We start from the raw sequence: 19,758 nt of genomic DNA, 5'->3' as shown, positions 1-19,758 counted from the left end.
ACCTTTTATTCTTAATGGTAAATATTAATGATACATGAAACGGTTCAATAGATCGGGTGTGTAAGTACATGTTAATAAAGGTTATCACTAAAACATCTTACACCAATTCATTGTTAAACGTTTTATTAAAACAAACATGTATAGGTGCAGAAAAAGACACAGAATCAAATATTGTGAACAATTAGACAGTAATATCTTCCAGTTGATAAAGATTTATTAATTGGATAACATTAACCACCTACGTTGGTTGATTCATTCATTCTTATATTGAGTACGTGATTATGTATCAATATAAACTTGTTCCCTGCTGTGAGTTGGAAAAATGGCTCAGCTACCAGCTTGTCTTATTAGTGCCCCATTTTATCATAGACCTCCACCTTAATGATGGACTTCCCAACATTGGACATGGTGGCCCTCAGGTCTACGTGTTGGGCCTTGTACTCCACCCCTGACCCACTGGCCTCTGATCGGACAAACTTGCTGAAGTCCTTCTCCTTGTACATGTGGTTGTACAGTTGCTTGTCGCAGGCGCGTGCCACCTCGAAGACGCCCACCCCCAGCCAGTTCTTGTAGAAGTTGTAGTCGTAGGGCACGGAGAACATGATGGCCATGCGTTCTGAGCACACGCGGCTCTGCATGTGGAAAAGGTCGTAGGTCAGGACCCCCACGGCGCCCGTGGCTGTGTCGTCATCCTTGGTGAAGGAACACACCTCTGTCTTGGTGGTGCGGACGGTGGGCTGGGGTGGGTGGTAGCAGAAACCACTGGACATGTACACCCTGGGGGGTAGTAATGGGAATGGGGTGTCATTAAAGTTCAAATTGATTATCTGAACATTCATGTTGCTGATAAAATGCTAAACCTTACAACTGGACTTAAAGTTGTGTGAAAATACACTTTCTAACTTTTAGGATCACTGTCTCTCTACTTTTAGTCATTTCACTCTTCCTTTCTTCCTGTCCAGCCACTCTGTGCTGATGGATGGAGTGTGAGTGCTGCTATGGATTCGTAAGCAACACAGAGTGAGCCAGCGTGCAGTGTGCAATGAGCCACGTTGTGTCACTTCATGATGGATAGGTGGATGTACGCAAAGACACGTTACACATGAAAACCACCCATCCAAGAGAAGCCTGCCATAAAATATATTTACTCTGAGAAATTCACCGAAAAGTAACAGACAAATAACAATCTGGGGATGGTCAGCTGGTTTGTTATTTGGTTAAGTCATTTCATTTCCATAGTGGTATACTGTATGTAATGTAAGGAGATTAGAGTATTGAACGCCAACATACTTGGGGTTGATGAGACAGTAACCGGTGGTGACATTGGTGAGCTCTATAGTACAGTTCCTGTTGGTGGTTAGAGTGGCTGAAACGGCCTCTGCGTTCTCTGGCATCTTGGCTGGTCTGAGCGAGTTAGAGGGGGAAAAAGCTGTATAGTGGTATTTAGATGTGTGGAAACAGAGTACGTCTGGAGTGTAAAGATAATGACAGCTGAAGACATAATATTTCTCTCATGAGAGTAGCTTTGCCAACACAATCAAAATAACATTCATAAAAAATCTCTTTAATCTTCCCTTCAAACTTAAACCTCAGAACAGGTTTGCAGGCAGATGCATGTTTCTAAAAATCTAGGCACGGTAGCAAACAAAGCGTTCTGATCCCAATGCATCACTTGCTAAATATTGTAGCAGGCAGAAGACGTGAATTATGATGAAGACAATGTAAAGATATTCACCTTCTAAGTTCAGAAAAGTCCAGTTGTGTCAGGCAGAGTAGAGTAGATTCGTGTTTCCCCAGACTGGTGGAGGAGAGGAGGAATTGGCTGAAGTCACGCCTACTCCGATTACACTTTTGCGTGTTCGTGCACAAACACAGGTGTGGCACGGAACACAGAAACAAGGCATACTTTTGAACGAGAGCAGCCAAAAAAAGAACGAAAAACAGGAAATACTGCATACCAATGTAATAGTTTTGACTTTTCTTGTATTTATTGGTGTTATGCTGGCTGCTGCCAGTTCTACTACATCAAATACTATGGGAGAAGATATTTTAGATTGAAAAGTAAGGGATTTGTGCCAATGAGACTGTTGTAACAAATGCTATCCATACAGCCAGCTCTACAATACTCATAGAACATTCCATAGTACTGTGTTTTGTGCTCTGACATGATGAGGGAGATCAAATGAAACATTGTTGCTGGTATCACTGCAGGCCTGGGAAAGATGTGGGTTCTGCATCTGTACATGTGCACGTACCGACCTGTAACAGATTCCTCACAGCCAGGTACCACCCTATCAAAACAATGCATTGCGACACAGCCTTCACAAACCTCTCCCACTCACACTTGTCAATAGAAAAATAAACACACCCTTCTTTTAATGTAAAAACCGAGCGGGGCAATAATTACTCAGCATCGATTGAGAAACCCAGTGGATACCGGATGTCCAAAACGTCTGCTGGTTATTGGTGGCTGGGAATGACAACTGAATGAACAAGAGCTACAAATGTGTGCTTTGGAAACCCATGTAATTATCATAGGTTGCATCCCAAATGGCAACCTATTCCCTATATAGTTAAAAATGTATATATTTCACCTTTATTTAACCAGGTAGGCTAGTTGAGAACAAGTTCTCATTTACAACTGCGACCTGGCCAAGATAGAGCAAAGCAGTGCAACACAAACAGCAACACAGAGTTACACATGGAATAAACAAACTTACAGTCAATAATACAATAGGAAAAGTCTATATACAGTGTCTGCAAATGAGGTAGGATAAGGTAGGAAAGGCAATAAATAGGCCATAGTGGTGAGATAATAACAAAATAGAAATTAAACACTGGAGTGATAGATGTGCAGAAGATGAGTGAGCAAGTAGAGATACTGGGGTGCAAAGGTGCAAAATAAATACATAAATAAAACTATGGGGATGAGGTAGTTGGATGGGCTATTTATAAATGGGCTATGCACAGGTGCAGTGATCTGTGAGCTGCTCTGATAGCTGGTGCTTAAAGTTAGTGAGGGAGATATGAGTCTCCAGCTTCAGTGATTTTTGCAGTTTGTTCCAATCATTGGCAGCAGAGAACTGGAAGGAAAGACGGCCGAAGGAGGAATTGGCTTTGGGGGTGACCAGTGAAATATACCTGCTGGAGAGCGTGCTATAGGTGGGTGCTGCTATGGTGACCAGTGAGCTGAGACAAGATGGGGCTTTACCTAGCAAAGACTTATAGATGGCCTGGAGCCAGTGGGTTTGGCAACAAATATGTAGCGAGGACCAGCCAACGAGAACATACAGGTTGCAGTGGTAGTTAGTATATGGGGCTTTGGTGACAAAACGGATGGCACTGTGATAGACTGCATCCAATTTGCTGAGTAGAGTGTTGGAGGATATTTTGTAAATGACATAGCCGAAGTCAAGGATTGGTATTATAATCTGTTTTACGAGGGTATGTTTGGCAGCATGAGTGAAGGATGCTTTGTTGCAAAATAGGAAGCCAATTCTAGATTTAATTTTGGATTGGAGATGCTTAATGTGAGTCTGGAAGGAGAGTTTACAGTCTAACCAGACACCTAGGTATTTGTAGTTGTCCACATATTCTACGTCAGAACCGTCCAAAGTAGTGATGCTGGACAGGCGGGCAGGTATGGGCATCGATCGGTTGAAGAGCATGCATTTAGTTTTACTTGCGTTTAAGAGCAGTTGGAGGCCACGGAAGGAAAGTTGTATGGCATTGAAGCTCGTGTGGAGGTTAGTTAACACAGTGTCCAAAGAGGGGCCAGAAGTATACAGAATTATGTCGTCTGCGTAGAGGTGGATCAGAGAATCACCAGCATCAAGAGCGACATCATTGATGTATACAGAGAAAAGAGTCGTCCCGAGGATTGAACCCTGTGGCACTCCCATATAGACTGCCAGAGGTCTGGACAACAGGCCTTCCGATTTGACACACTGAACTCTGTCTGAGAAGTAGTTGGTAAACCAGGCGAGGCAGTCATTTGAGAAACCAAGGCTGTTGAGTCTGCCGATAAGAATGTGGTGATTGACAGAGTCGAAAGCCTTGGCCAGGTCGATGAATACAGCTGCACAGTATTGTCTCTTATCGATGGCGGTTATGATATTGTTTAGGACCTTGTGCATGCCTGAGGTGCACACATGACCAGCTGGGAAACCGGATTGCACAGTGGAGAAGGTACGGTGGGATTCGAAATGGTCGGTGATCTGTTTGTTAACTTGGCTTTTGAAGACCTTAGAAAGGCAAGGTAGGATAGATATACAGTAGGTCTGTAGCAGTTTGGGTTTAGATTGTCTCTCCCTTTGAAGAGGGGGTTGACCGTGGCAGCTTTCCATTCTTTGGGGATCTCAGACGATATGAAGGAGAGGTTGAACTTAGTAATAAGGGTTGCAACAATTGCGGTAGATAATTTAAAAAAAGAGAGAGTCCAGATTGTCTGGCCCAGCTGATTTGTAGGGGTCCAGATTTTGCAGCTCTTTCAGAACATCAACTATCTGGATTTGGGTGAAAGAGAAATGGGGGAGGCTTGGGAAAGTTGCTGTGAGGGGTGCAGGGCTGTTGACCGGGGTAGGGGTAGCCAGGTGGAAAGCATGGCCAGTCGTAGAAAAAATCTTATTGAAATTCTCAATTATAGCGGATATAGTGATCCCTATGGGCCCTGGTCAAAAGTAGGGCACTATAAATGGAATAAAGTACCATTTGGGACACACTAAATGCTGTGAGATGTGCTGGTGTAATTGGACCATTGCTGACTGCTGTAATAGTGTTGCCAGATTTCAGACTTCACCAGATGGCGCCAAACATGCACTTACAGTTTGAATGGTCAGCCTTATGGACAAATAGAACTTGCTTTACGAAGGTCGCAATGCTTTCAGAAATGCACTGATGCTTCTGTGTTGTAGTTTGACCTTTCAATATCAGAAATGAACATTTAGTCCTGCACAGATTTGATAGAGTACTGTGAAAATGTCATGTTATGGTCAACAACAATAACTGTGAATCACAGGAGGTTGGTGGCATCTTAATTGGGGAGGATGGGCTCGTGGTAAAGGCTGAGGTGGAGTTGGTGGAATGGTATCAAATACATCAAACACATGGTTTCCATGTGTTTAATGCCATTCCATTTGCTCCATTCCAGCCATTATTACTATCCGTCCTCCCCTCAGCAGCCTCCACTGCTGTGAACACAGGACACACAGCAACCTTCAGCCATAAGGACTAGAATAAGGCATTCTTTCTGTATGAATGAGTCAGAATGTTAAATGCATCTTGGTAATTGTGTTTGTAGAAGTGGATATGTTTATAAAAAAAATCTCAACCTGATCATATTAGTCTACTAATAAACTGAACTATTTACATTCAAAGTCCTCTTTAAACTTACACACCCAAAACTAAAAAACACAACCGGATAAGAGCAGAAGACACAATAAACATTCGACAAGATGCAGTGAAAATCCAGTAGTCGGTCACAGTAATTGTTATAGTTTATGCCTTGATTGTCTTTTATCTTTGTCGCTGGGGTTTATCCGTGACTGAAGAACTGCATATTAAACTATTATTACTCGTGCATAGAGCTCAACGTTTCTGAAATATCATTGTTCCGTATATACAACCATTTCTTATTGACCTAACACACCTACTGTATATCAATCGTTGATGTGCTCTGCTTGGTTGATGGCAAATCGCTATGAAATGTTCTACACATTGCACATTACACACGTTGGGAATAAAATATAGATTGAGTTTGAGAGAGAGCGAGAGAGAGAAAGATCAAATCACATTTGATTTATCACATGCACTGAATACAACTGGTGTAGACTTTACTGTGAAATGTCTGCTTATGAGCCTTTCCCAACAATGCAGAGTTGAAAAATAAAATAGTAACAGAAAATGAATAAAATAAAGTACACACGAATAGAGCTATATGCAGGGAGTACCAGTACCAGATCAATGTGCAGGGGTACGAGGTATTTGAGGTAGATATATACTAGAAGGCAGGGTAAAGTAACTAGGCATCAGGATAAATAATAATAATAATAGTGAAATAAAGTACAAAGTGAGAGAACGAGGCAGACAGAGAGAGAGAGGGAGACAGAGAGAGAGGCAGACAGAGAGAGAGGCAGACAGAGAGAGAGGGAGACAGAGAGGGTGACTGAGGCACTCAGACTCCTGACTCACTGTCTGCTGGCTTCCAGACGTCGTTTGCTGTCTATGCCAAACTTGTATCTTGCCCCATCCCTGATGCACCATATCCAAGACTGATACTAGTAGTCACATCCATCTATAGTATATCTGGAATGTCAGGCGTTTCCTTTTTCTATAATCTGTCCTGGTCTGAGTCCAAATTTGAACATTTTGGTTCCAACCAATGTGTCTTTGTGAGAGGCAGAGTAGGTGAATGGATGATCCCCGTATATGTGGTTCCCACCGTGAAGCATGGAGGAGGAGGTGTGATGGTGTGAGGGTGCTTTGATGGTGACACAGTCAGTGATTTATTTAGAATTCAAGGCACACTTAACCAGCATGGCAACCACAACATTCTGTAGTGATACGCCATCCCATCTGGTTTGCACTTAGTGGGACTATCATTTCTTTTTCAACAGGACAATGACCCAACACACCTCCAGGATGTGTAAGGGCTATCTGACCAAGAATGAGTGTGATGGAGTACTGCATCAGATGACCTGGCCTCCACATTCACCCGACCTCAACCCAGTTGAAATGGTTTGGGATGAGTTGGACCGCAGAATAAAGGAAAGCAGCCAACATGTGCTCAGCATATGTGGGAACTCCTTCAAGACTGTTGGAAAAGCATTACAGGGGAAGCTGGTTGAGAGTGTACAAAGCTGTCACCAAGGCAAAGGGTGGCTACTTTGAAGTATCTCAAATATAAAATATATTTTCATTTGTTTAACACTTTTTTGGTTACTACTTCCATATCTGTTATTTCATAGTTTTGAAGTCTAAAAAGTAGAAAATAGTAAAAATAAAGAAAACCCCTTGAATGAGTAGGTGTGTCCAAACTTTTGACTGGTACTGTATATATACAGCGGGAGAACAAGTTTTTGAATCACTGACGATTTTGCAGGTTTTCCTACTTACAAAGCATGTAGAGGTCTGTAATTTTTATCATAGGTACACTTCAACTGTGAGAGACGGAATCTAAAACAAAAATCCAGAAAATCACATTGTATGAATTTTAAGTAATTAATTTGCATTTTATTGCATGACATAAGAATTTGATACATCAGGAAAGCAGAACTTTATATTTGGTACAGAAACCTTTGTTTGCAATTACAGAGATCATACGTTTCCTGTAGTTCTTGACCAGGTTTGCACACACTGCAGCAGGGATTTTGGCCCACTCCTCCATACAGACCTTCTCCAGATCCTTCAGGTTTCGGGGCTGTCGCTGGGCAAAATGGACTTTCAGCTCCCTCCAAAGATGTTCTATTGGGTTCAGGTCTGGAGACTGGCTAGGCCATTCCAGGACCTTGAGATGCTTCTTACGGAGCCACTCCTTAGTTGCCCTGGCTGTGTGTTTCGGGTCGTTGTCATGCTGGAAGACCCAGCCACGACCCATCTTCAATGCTCTTACTGAGGGAAGGAGGTTGTTGGCCAAGATCTTGCGATACATGACCCCATCCATCCTCCCCTCAATACGGTGCAGTCATCCTGTCCCCTTTGCAGAAAAGCATCCCCAAATTTTCCACCTCCATGCTTCACGGTTGGGATGGTGTTCTTGGGGTTGTACTCATCCTTCTTCTTCCTCCAAACACGGCAAGTGGAGTTTAGACCAAAAAGCTCTATTTTTGTCTCATCAGACCACATGACCTTCTCCCATTCCTCCTCTGGATCATCCAGATGGTCATTGGCAAACTTCAGACGGGCCTGGACATGCGCTGGCTTGAGCAGGGGGACCTTGCATGCGCTGCAGAATTTTAATCCATGACGGCGTAGTGTGTTACTTATGGTTTTCTTTGAGACTGTGGTCCCAGCTCTCTTCAGGCCATTGACCAGGTCCTTCCGTGTAGTTCTGGGCTGATCCCTCACCTTCCTCATGATCATTGATGCACCACGAGGTGAGATCTTGCATGGAGCCCCAGACTGAGGGTGATTGACCGTCATCTTGAACTTCTTCTATTTTCTAATAATTGCGCCAACAGTTGTTGCCTTCTCACCAAGCTGCTTGCCTATTGTCCTGTAGCCCATCCCAGCCTTGTGCAGGTCTACAATTTTATCCCTGATGTCCTTACACAGCTCTCTGGTCTTGGCCATTGTGGAGAGGTCTGTTTGATTGAGTGTGTGGACAGGTGTCTTTTATACAGGTAACGAGTTCAAAGAGGTGCAGTTAATACAGGTAATGAGTGGAGAACAGGATGGCTTCTTAAAGAAAAACTAACAGGTCTGTGAGAGCCGGAATTCTTCTTCCTTCTTCCTACCAACTTCTGGTTGGTAGGTGATCAAATACTTACAGTATGTCATGCAATAAAATGCAAATTAATTACTTCATACAATGTCATACAATGTGATTTTCTGGATTTTTGTTTTAAATTCCGTCTCTCACAGTTGAAGTGTACCTATGATACAAATTACAGACCTCTACATGCTTTGTATGTAGGAAAACCTGCAAAATCGGCAGTGTATCAAATACTTGTTCTCCCCACTGTACATACATACAGTATATTAAAATACAAAAACACATTCATGGGAAGCACAAATAAAACATCACCCAGAAGAACATTTACATTCTTCGACAAATAAGTCTCCAGTCAATAATTTAAATTGCCAGAAAGGCACCAGAACATCATGATTGAATGTTTTTAGAATTTTGTTCAAGCAATATGGTGCATTAAAACTAAAATACCCTCGGAACCTCAAGAGTTAATCAATCCAGTGAATCCTGTGAATGGGTTAGGCAACTCAAGTGTCTTTACTTCAACAGCAAAGTTAGATAAGATGGAAGTTTATGATGTAGGGCCCACAAAAGGGAGTGATGTAAAGATCTATGGGTCTTTAACGAAGTCCAGACCACCTTTTGATACAGGATGCAGTGATGAGTATCAAACCTGTCACCTGTAACAAAACGAAGGGCACTTTGGTGGTGAGAATCCAAAGGTTTAAGACGATTAGCAGCTGCACTTTGATAAACAACATCACATAATCAAGAACAGATAAGAAGGTAGACTGAATAGTCTGCTTCCTACTGCTTAGAGAAAGGCACAATCTGTTTCTGTAGAAGAAGCCAACTTTAAATCTTAGCTTCTTAACCGGCTCATCTATATGTTTTTTAAACGTCAAATCCATATCAATCCAAAAAGCATAAGTATTAATTTGCGGGAACATGTTCTATTGGAGAACCATGTAATGAGTGAACATGTAGTTCGTGTGAAACAAGAGTTTAAAAACAACATGCATTTTGTTTTGCCTGTGAACTTCAATTTAGCGCGAACAGTTTCAGTCAGCCTGCCATTACCTGGCACTTACCAAGGACTATTTTCAGTCTTTCCTGTGTCTAGACCCTATCTATCCATACTACCCTTTAATGTAACTTTCCAGTCAATTAGTGGGCCTACATGTTTAATGGTTCGCCAGTTACACATTGAATGCTTGACTTGCATTCATTCTACTATAGAAGAAATGCTAAATTGTCTAATCAACAAGGATTGTGATCCAATGATTGTATGCAAATTCACCATTTACATATCACATTATGGCTGTGCAGAAGTCGTATAAATGCATAGGTCTCTGTGAATGAACTATTTTGATGAATCCTTCGAGCCATCGGAATAGTCTGTAAAAGGTAAAGGTTCTCAAACATGGGGTAATGGGTGGAGGGGGAGGCGGGAGGTGAGGGGGATTATGTAAACTTCAGCGTTTGATTAATTTTGGCCTGAGACCTATCTCTGGTGATGGCGATAAAGCGGGGAGAGGAGAGAGAGGAGAGAGAGGAGAGAGGAGCGTGCTGATTGATTGCCGCAGGGGGAAGCAAGGTTCTGCACGTTACCTTTTTGATGAATAGGCTGTCAGGGCCCGTGAACAACCAAATATGGCCCCGTAAATGAATGTTTAAGCGGTTATGCTATAAGTATAAATATTAAACGTCCATTAAGGGGGATTACACTTGGTGCCACTTTGAAAAGGGATAATAAAAGGACGGGGGGGGATAACCCTGAACAGTGCAGGTGTATGGCTGCCTGTGTGTTTGTAATTCTCCTCTAACAAATGTTAGAATTCTCAGCAGCGGCGAAAAGTCCTTGACATTAATCTCATTTATTCTGTGTGTGTGTGTTTGTGTGTGTGTGTGTGTGTGTGTGTGTTTGCAGACCTGCGTGTGTTTTCAAGAGGGCGAGAAGAGGAGGACTAAAGATAGGGAGGCTTTAACTTGACAGAGCATGCCAGTGCATCCCCCTTCTCAAATTACGGAGCGATTAAAAGCATCCACGGTGGTGCACTTGGAGTGAGAGTGTGAATAAACGCCTGGTTTAAAGATTATTTGTGCTCAGCATGAAATAATTCCCCCTCCAAAGAGAAATCAATAGCGTTGTGCTGTATGAATACATTTGTGTCACTGCCTGCCGAGGGGACAAGGAGAGGAAACCTTGCTCAGGAAATGGGTTTAGACAACACACATCAAAATGACTGAAACCCACAAATTCCAAACGATCAGTGCTGATCCAGAGAGGAAAGCCTGAGCAAGTAAGAAGACATTGGGAGCAAAACCAGTTCAATATGGAATTGAAAATCATAGGCCCAACCATCTTCAGTCCATTTAGTGACAGGCATAACGAGACACGTAATCCAAATGGAATACTAACAGCTCTATTTCACGTACACATCCCTCCCAATGTGATTTCAATCTGTTAGAACTCAGTAAGAGAAAATTCCAAGTTTAGGAATCAGTAACTTTTGAAGCTCCTGCATTTGTCTAAATATGCAAATATATTCAACAAGCATTTTTTCAAGTAAGCATATTCCAACTAATGTTTGGCAAACATCCCCTTTTTCCTCACCCCCCTCCCATATGTGTTTTTCACCCTCATTTGAGTAATGGCTAATCTTTTTCAATTGGGCACAGATAATTTCTGCTTAATTATTATGTCAACTATGCCAAAACAAAAACAAAAATGCACACACACAAACACTCTCTTTGTCTCTCTCTCGCTCTTTCTCTCTCTGTCTCTCTCTCTCTCTCTTTCTCTCTCTGGCTCTCCGCTCCTCTTCCTTCTTGCAAGACCAATACACGACATTATAAACTTAGTAATTAATTTGCTGAATTACCTTCAAACATTGACACACGATCTGCATGTAAGTGAAATAGTTCTATTGAATAGTTGCCGTGCATTTCCACATCCTCAGACTGTGCTCTCTCATCCTCACATTGGCTAAATGATGAACGCCAGCTCTCTGTCTGGGACTGATCCTCAGAGAGCAAGACAGACAGGAGGTCAATACACACAACTGCCCATCCCATCTATGTTCTGTGCATTGGCTTTTCCTTCTCTTCTCTTCTCTTAAACCCCCCAACCCAACCCAACCCATGCCCTGCCACTCCGTCCCCTCTACAAACACATGCCGTCCCCTCTTTCCAAACCCTCCACCTCCACTTCGTTCAGTCCTCCATCCTGCGTTATAAAAAATATGATCCCATTGACCCAAAAGCCGCTGAGAAGCGTTGCTCTATAAACAGACTGATGCTCAATAGGAGGCGCTGAGCACCCCAGGAAGAGAACGACTGCTGTCGTGGATAGGTGCGTTTCTGATGGAGGTAGTGGAGGGGGGCGGGAGAAGTGTGGGTGGGGGGACATCTAGCATCTGAGTAGTTTGGCATCATTTATCAGTTTTATTGCTTTACTGTCTTGTTGCTATCTGCCACCATCCCAACCCCCACTGCCCCTTCCTGCACCCGTGACCCCTGTTCCTACGCCACGTTCCCTTCAATCACTCCAGGTTCCTCCTGTGCAATTAAGCGGAGGCAGAGGGCGGGTAGATGAAAGGTGTGACATTTTGCTTTTGACTGCAGATGAATTCGGAGCAACGGAATGGACGGATGTGTCCAGGCGTAAATATGGATTTATTTTCCCTGCGTTCCCACACTACTCCACTTTCCTCACTCCCGCTCTCTGAAGTGATGGGACCTGGCTTTAAGAAAGGGCGACATGTGCCTTAGACTCATCCTAAATCATGAGTTGACAGTTTAAAAGGGCACGATGCAATGGATGTTTTTTTTTCTGTCTCCATGGTTATTTTCCCCACTCGATAAGCTGGGCTATGTGTTTTGAACCTGTTTGTGTATTTGGTGGAGAGAGTATGTGTCACTGTTTCTCAAAAGGGTGTGTTTTTTGTTGTTGAGTATCTCTCTCCTCCTTGAATCACCCCAGGACAGCATGAAGGCTGTGGGCCCTAAAAAGAGTCCACCCAACCCAAGTCCAATTGTGTCACCCAAACACTAACAAACACTTGAATAATCTAATAATTCATGTCTCAACCCTCTCCTTAGGTGCCCTTAATCTTAAGGATCCGCCCCTTTTCCTCCCAATTTTTGCCTAAAATGACATACCCAAATCTAACTGCCTGTAGCTCAGGACCTGAAGCAAGGATATGCATATTCTTGATGCCATTTGAAAGGAAACACTTTGACGTTTGTGGAAATGTTAAATTAATGTAGACGAATATAACACATTAGATCTGGTAAAAGATTTATACAAGGATTTTTTTTGTACCATCATCTTTGAAATGCAAGAGAAAGGCCATAATGTATTCATCCAGCCCAGGCGCAATTTTGATTTTGCCCACTAGAAGGCAGCAGTTTTTGTGCAAAGTGTTAGACTGATCCAATGAACCCTTGCATTTCAACATTTTGTATCAACACTGCACAAATGTGCCTAATTGCTTTTATTAATACATGTTCAAGTTCATAACTGTGCAGTCTCTTCAAACAATAGCAGGGTATTCTTTCACTGTAATAGCTACTGTAAATTGGACAGTGCAGTTACATTAACAAGAATTTAAGCTTTCTGCCCAAATCTGATATGTCTATGTCCTGGGCATTTGTTTTGTTACTTACAACCTCATGCTAATCACATTAGCCTACTTTAGCTCAACCATCCTGCGGGGGACCCACCGATCCTGTAGAGGTTAGGAAAAGTTTATCTAAAATCCAGAAACTCCCAAGTGATTCCATACATTGAAACTAGTTCAGTGGAATTTCCCCTCTCTCCCTCTCGCTCTGGAGTGCAGAACTGAGACAGCTGCAAAAATGAGTCACGTAACTCGTGACGTTGCTGGATGCAGGCCTCACTCTACTCCGCAGTCAGTAATTGTATGATTCACACATCCGCAAACTGTGGACAAATTCATTGTTTTATTGAAAGTGTACAGCTGAATTAGGTATTTTTGTTAAAAGTACTATCGGTTTTGAGTTAGGAATACTTTCTTTTTTTAAATTTTATTTTAGCCCTTTTTCTCCCCAATTTCGTGGTATCCAATTGTTTTTAGTAGCTACTATCTTGTCTCATCGCTACAACTCCCGTATGGACTCTTGAGAAACGAAGGTTGAAAGTCATGCGTCCTCCGATACACAACCCAACCAAGCCGCACTGCTTCTTAACACAGCGCGCATCCAACGCGGAAGCCAGCCGCACCAAGCACTGCGCCCGGCCCGCCACAAGAGTCGCTGGTGCGCGATGAGACAAGGATTTCCCCACCGGCCAAGCCCTCCCTAACCCGGACAACGCTAGGCCAATTGTGCGTCGCCCCACGGACCTCCCGGTCGTGGTTACGACAGAACCTGGGCGTAAACCCAGAGTCTTTGATGGCCCAGCTAGCGCTGCAGTACAACGCCCTTAACCACTGCGCCACCTGGGAGGCCCTGGAAATGTATACTTTCAACCTAAAATATTAGCGATTATTTTACATCATTATTTTATGTAGCAGATTGCCACAGCAGCGGAGATGGGTAACAACTGCACATGAGCGCCCTCGTGGGGGACACCCAGCTACTTAGAAACGTCACGATAATATGCCCTTATATGGAGGTTGGTGTCACATGTTTTTTGGGGGGGTAGAACTAGTGAGGATATTGAAAGATGCAGTATGTAACTGTTAAGGTGACCGGAAAAATAAAATAAGTGAAGGTTCTATGATCTGTCATTGTCATTGAAAACAAGTCTAAGAAGCGGCAGATTGTTATTTCTATGCTTTCCGTTTCACCTGGAAGACAGTGCAGTGGCATTATAAGTAGCCAACTAGTGGGATGTTGACGTTGTCGAACCTTATTTAGTTGAGCCAGAGTAACTTATTCTGACAAAAAATGTAGGCAAACTGAACTTCAGATGGCAGTCACCGTTTTAGAAACCCTTCCCCAGGATCAACACAGTCTGGTGGTTGAATGCACAAGACAAGAGGTTGAAGTGCCGTTGAAAAGGGTATGGTACATCTACATGATATGGTGTAATGGTAATAGCACAATAAGAACACCTCAAACGTCAAGGATCAGGCTACATTCACCCAAACGCTTGCTTTCTCTTCTAAACACACCTTTGTATTTTGGCACAGTGCCAGATCCAGTCCATGGAAATACAGTAGAAACAGCTGTATCTTTTTAGTATCCTTCAGTTTTCTGACCCCATCATTTCAGATTGCACATCTCGTTCATTTTCATGGTCGCTGAAGTGCTTGCTACACACACACACAGCGATGTACAGTTGGCTGCGGGAGTTTGTACGTCGTATTTGCTACTTCTAATTGCTGCTAACCATCTTCTGCATCTCCATGTATCTTCTACCGGAAAACTGTGACATTTTGTGTCTTCATCCCTTTATTTCCTGTATAAAGTGCAGCCGGGGAGCAAACACCAGCCTGCTCTTGCTACCATCTCTTTTTCCACTTTGCATAACTAACATTACTTGTCGTAAGGCTAACTCTACAAACTTTCGCAACAGCTCCTTTTCCTACCAAGTAAAATTGTGACATTAAGCTCCATATAAGGGCATATCGTGTGTAGGGAGGGCGCACATAGTTGTCACCCATCTCCACTGCTGTGGCAATCTGCTACATAAAATAAGTATATCAAATTATCACAAATGTTTTAGGTGGGAAAGTGCGAGTTTTACTTTTGACAAAAATAGCTATTTTGTCCGCTTTCAATAAAATAATGAATTTGTCAAGTTTGCAGATTTGTGAATCATGCATTAACTAACAACGGAGAAGAGCGAGGCCTGGATCCGGCAATGTCAAGTATCATATGACCCGTTTTTGTAGCTGTCTCAGTTCTGCAATCCAGGGAGTGAGAAGGGGAGAGGGCAAACTCCACTCAATGAGTTTCAATTTATGGAACCACTTGGGAGTTTCTTGATTTTGGGTCAACTTCTCCTTTAAACTTTGCTTCACACTGAAGTAGAAATGGTCCTCAACTCTCAAGACGTTTTTTTTTTAATCACCAGAAGGAGAGGTTAATGGCATAATTATTCTAACAAACGTTTCAATGATATTTAAATGTCATACTTTGGAATATGAGCGCAGAAGATACATACAGTACGAGCCTGTGCACATTCAAATGGCAAACCTTTAAGGCATGTTGAAATTCTAGGCCCATTCAGTAATAAATCTGTCAAATCTAATTTAATAGAACACAGTAACCTTCATGGGCTATGCAAACTGCTATCATTTGATATAAACGTGATTTTCATGTAACTGGGACTGGCGAGTGGTGATCATTCCGTCAATGTGTTCTTGGTTACCCGTCAGTAAGGGGAAATAATCCCACTTTTCTAATACAGTATAATAACTAATTCACTTGCCTAATTATCATTTATCGAGGGAAATTAACATTTGTTTTAATTAAGACACTGCTCTCTATAGTTGCCACAGTGTGTCTATTCTTGTTTTTAACTTATAGTAATGGCACAAGTACCAGTTGTGTGAAATTGTAGACATGATTGAGATGGTAAGGGAAATGTACCAGAGTATATCTGAAGACAGGGACATTGAATCATTCTCTACCACAAACACTAACACCATCTATTGTTTTTTTGATTGCTGATGACCTGGCATCCGCAGAGGCTGAAGATCAAAGTTCCTGCCTTCTCCTTCTCGCCAACGACCCCTTAAACTTGAGAAATCCATCATCAATATTGACACAGCTGCTCAGCTTCAATGAAGAAATGCTCGCCCCCATTAAACAAAAACAATGCCAGGTGCACCGGGTGCATATTTCCAGAAGAAAAAAATCTCTCCACTCAAGAAAACTTGCGCAAAGAGGGATGAGTATGATCCCACTCCAACAGAAACAAGCTCATTTGAGGCAGCCTGTGAACATTGTAGTGTGGGTGCTAAAATGTTTGCAGAGCTGCCTGCCATGATTGCCATCCATGGCGATTGAGATACTTGGAGAGGACACTTGAGTACCTGATTTATTAAGGTGGGTTTTATACAACAAAGGGAGACAATGAAAAATAATGATGTTCTCCCATGATTTGACCATAATACAGCGCTCTCTCTCTCTCTCTCTCTCTCTCTCTCTCTCTCTCTCTCTCTCTCTCTCTCTCTCTCTCTCTCTCTCTCTCTCTCTCTCACTCTCCATTGGAGGAGGATGAGGTAGAACCAAATGAGTGGGTGTAAACATCAGAGCCAGACATTGGCCAAACAGAGACACAGAGGCAGGCAGGTGCACTGAGCTCCTCTGTCTCTCTGTAGCTCCCTAGCTCAGCTTGCCAGTTCACAGAATGTCAAGCGTGCTCCAAACATGCTGCGTTGAGAGAGCGCAATGACACTCAACCTGCTCAGAGACACAGAGAGGCCCTTGAGTGCTTCTTTCATGTGTGTTCATCCACGGAGCCATTTAATTCCATTGTTTATTTCCTCTTTCAAGCATTTGTCGGTTAGATCCTGGCTCTATCCCTGGTGGAGCTTCTCGATATGTAGCTAGTGACTCAATAAAGTCTGGGGTTTGTCTGAGTCATTTGTCTGTTTGAGTGACAATGTGATGTGGTCACAGCCGTCACACTGGCATAAATGTCATTTTTTCATTCGTCGCATGCTTCGTAAACAACAGGAGCAGACTAACAGTGAAACTCTTCCCTGTGGGCCCTTGCCAACAATGCAGAAAGAAAGAAAATAGAGAAATAATAGAAAAGTAAAACACGTAATAATACAAGTAATAATAAATACACAAGGAGTAAAGATAACTTGGCTATGTACATAGGGTACTAGTACCGAGTCGATGTGCAGGAGTACAAGATAATTGAGGTAGATAAAGGAATAAAGTGACAGATGATAACAGTAGCAGCAGTTTATGTGATGAGTCCAAAACAGTTAGTGCAAAAAGGGTTGATGCAGATAATTTGGGTAGCTACAGTATTTGGTTAACTATTCAACTAATTACTTAGGAGTCTTATGGCTTAGGGGTAGAAGCTGTTCAGATGCCTGTTGGTTCCAGACTTGGTCCATTGGCTCCGCTTGCCGTGCGGTAGCAGACAGAACAGTCTATGACTTGAGTGGCTGAAGTCTTTGACAATTTGTAGGTCCTTCCTCTGACACTGCCTGGTATAGAGATCGTGATGTGCAGTGTTAGGCTGTACGTACTACCCTCTGTCGCGCCTTGCCAAGCAGTTGCCATACCAAGTGGTGATGCAGCCAGTCAAGATGCTCTCAGTGGTGCATCTGAGGACTTTCTGAGGATCTGAGGCACCAAATCTTTTCAGCCTCCTGAAGACGTTGTTGTACCCTCTTCACGGCTGCATTAGTGTGTGTTGACACAGAGGAACCTGAAGCTCTAGCATGTAATATGAATGTTAGATTACATGAACACTCAATGTTGGACAACATCGGTTTCCCTTCTTTATTGGCTTGATCGACCAATCGCGGGGGGACAAAGCATCCATCAGACAACGACAGGACCAATCAGGAGCATTGATCCACTAAGGCTCCCAATCAGCAGTAATCAGCCCGCTCTTTAGCCCAGAGGATACCAGACTATTGATCTTAACATAGTCTCTTAACTCTTCAAGCATTCTTTTTCATTAGTACTGTGACCTAACGGCACACAGAGACAGTGAGAGAATTGCTCTGGAGAGGGAGAGAGAAAGACAGAGTGACTGAGTGAGAGAGAGACAGAGAGAGAGAAAGAAAGAGAGTGCAAGAGAGAGAGAGAGAGAAGTAGTGAATAAACAGCCAGCAATTAAGAGACAGATGACAGTTGTCTTTCAAGGGAATTCTCTGAGAAAGGGAAGGCGTTGGGAAGTTAAAGGCCAATTAGCCTCTTTCTGATAATTGAGCTTCAAGAGAAGAAGAGTAAGGGTGTTATAAAAAATGACAGTTTGTTAAGGAGATCCTTCATAATTTCCATGCAGCATACAGACAAATGTTAGGATATGTGGATCATGGATGATTATTCTTTCCAGAGAGAAAGAGAGATGGTGGGAGATTGTGAGGATGAGATATGGATGGTGGGAGACACAGAGACCATTAAGGCTTTGTGGTTAGTGATGGGTCAGCTGAGGATAATAGTAGATCTGGCTGGATCTAGCTACACACAAAAGCAGTTTGATGGCCCAGCCAAAGTCACATTCAGACTGGCTTTGAGAAAATAGCTGTGACTGAAAGGCCAAGAGAAGGAAGATGGTTTCATTCTGTAGAAGCGGTCATCACCGCTGAGCTAAAAATATCACCCAAACCATAAGGATACAGTTACTGTTGTGTCTAAATGAGATGATTGATTGATCCAGCCATATTAAGTAGCATCAAAGGAATCTCTTGACATTCTGGAGAGAAACAATAAAATGTATCAATATAAAATTGATTGAAATGGGAACATGCCTTTGATTGGGCCAAGTGAGAGTACTTCATGATTTGTATTTACTGAATAAGAAAAACCCAGTCAATGCCTGTGGCTGGAAAAGAAACACTACATTTGATTGACTTATTTCCCCCGATTTGCTTAAATCTCTGCTGAACTTCCCCAAAGGCCCTCTGCTTTAACTGAATGACTTTGGCTGTGTAATTGTTTTGGTCACGTTGGAGGGGAAAATCAGTAAGTGTGTATGTGGGTGTGGATGGGCTGTCTTGCCAGGGAGAGGAACCTGGGGAATAATCAGATTGATCTGGAGACAGAGGAACTTACAGCCTGTTTCTGTTTCTGGCACAGAAACAAGAGCAACAACAGTGGGTCCCTGATTAAGGCCTCACAGCAACACTCTAGAAGAGAGAGAGAGAGAGAGAGAGAGAGAGAGAGAGAGAGAGAGAGAGAGAGAGAGAGAGAGAGAGAGAGAGAGAGAGAGAGAGAGAGAGAGAGAGAGAGAGAGTGAGAGAGAGAGAGAGAGAGAGAGAGAGAGAGAGAGAGATATGATGTGTTATTTTATTTGGCACCTAGATTCTGACAGCTTGACATTGATGGATCCCTTTTGTTTTGACTGTGTTATTGTCTCCCTACAAAATAGTAATATTAGTCAAAACAAAATATGACTTTGCCATTAATAGTTCAGCAATGTGCATTGCACATTAGGCAGTAATGAACCAATGCCAATCATCATCACTACCAGCGCCATGACCAGTATAGAGAAAGCCCACGCTCTTAAACCAGCTGAGGGATGGGGCTGAAGAAATGGAACCACTCTCAAATTCAAAGACAGAGCTCTGGAAGCAAGGACTGACCATCCATGGTATCAACATGTCAGTTTGAACCATGTTTTGAGGCTATAAAGTATTTGTTAACATTTACATTGTTTACAAACAGTGGAGTTGAACAAG

General features: G+C 42.7%; 1 protein-coding gene and 1 long non-coding RNA gene across 3 annotated transcripts; one reads left to right on the top strand and one right to left on the bottom strand.

The window, feature by feature from the left end:
* Window positions 1–106: 106 nt before the first annotated feature.
* Window positions 107–1,971, bottom strand: LOC135559465 (uncharacterized). Of its 2 annotated transcripts, none has more exons than XM_065010090.1 (3): window positions 1,736–1,971; window positions 1,291–1,404; window positions 107–777 (listed from the first exon to the last, which is right to left on the bottom strand). In XM_065010090.1, exons 1-3 carry the CDS (start codon window positions 1,954–1,956, stop codon window positions 348–350), a joined length of 765 nt encoding a protein of 254 aa, XP_064866162.1. In that variant the 5' UTR covers window positions 1,957–1,971; the 3' UTR covers window positions 107–347. The 2 variants fall into 2 exon arrangements, with proteins under 2 accessions (XP_064866162.1, XP_064866163.1); XM_065010091.1 differs by having other exon boundaries at window positions 1,291–1,429; window positions 1,736–1,823.
* Window positions 1,972–13,291: 11,320 nt separating this feature from the next.
* Window positions 13,292–16,968, top strand: LOC115103616 (uncharacterized). Its single transcript, XR_003859619.2, has 2 exons — window positions 13,292–14,438; window positions 16,072–16,968. It is a non-coding gene; the product is annotated as an uncharacterized LOC115103616 (long non-coding RNA).
* The last annotated feature ends 2,790 nt before the right edge of the window (window positions 16,969–19,758 follow it).

Source organism: Oncorhynchus nerka, linkage group LG26, assembly GCF_034236695.1.
Source record: "Oncorhynchus nerka isolate Pitt River linkage group LG26, Oner_Uvic_2.0, whole genome shotgun sequence".
NCBI lineage: Eukaryota > Metazoa > Chordata > Actinopteri > Salmoniformes > Salmonidae > Oncorhynchus > Oncorhynchus nerka.
Note: the sequence above shows the minus strand (reverse complement) of the source record. Positions and strands in the feature narration are given on the sequence as shown.

Excerpts from the sequence above, each read along its gene's own strand:
- LOC135559465 (XM_065010090.1), bottom strand. The coding sequence starts at position 1,956 with ATGCAGTATTTCCTGTTTTTCGTTCTTTTTTTGGCTGCTCTCGTTCAA. Across the intron at positions 1,405-1,735 it reads GACTTTTCTGAACTTAGAAG|ACCAGCCAAGATGCCAGAGA; the intron begins GTGAATATCTTT and ends TAACTCGCTCAG. Across the intron at positions 778-1,290 it reads TACTGTCTCATCAACCCCAA|GGTGTACATGTCCAGTGGTT; the intron begins GTATGTTGGCGT and ends ACTACCCCCCAG.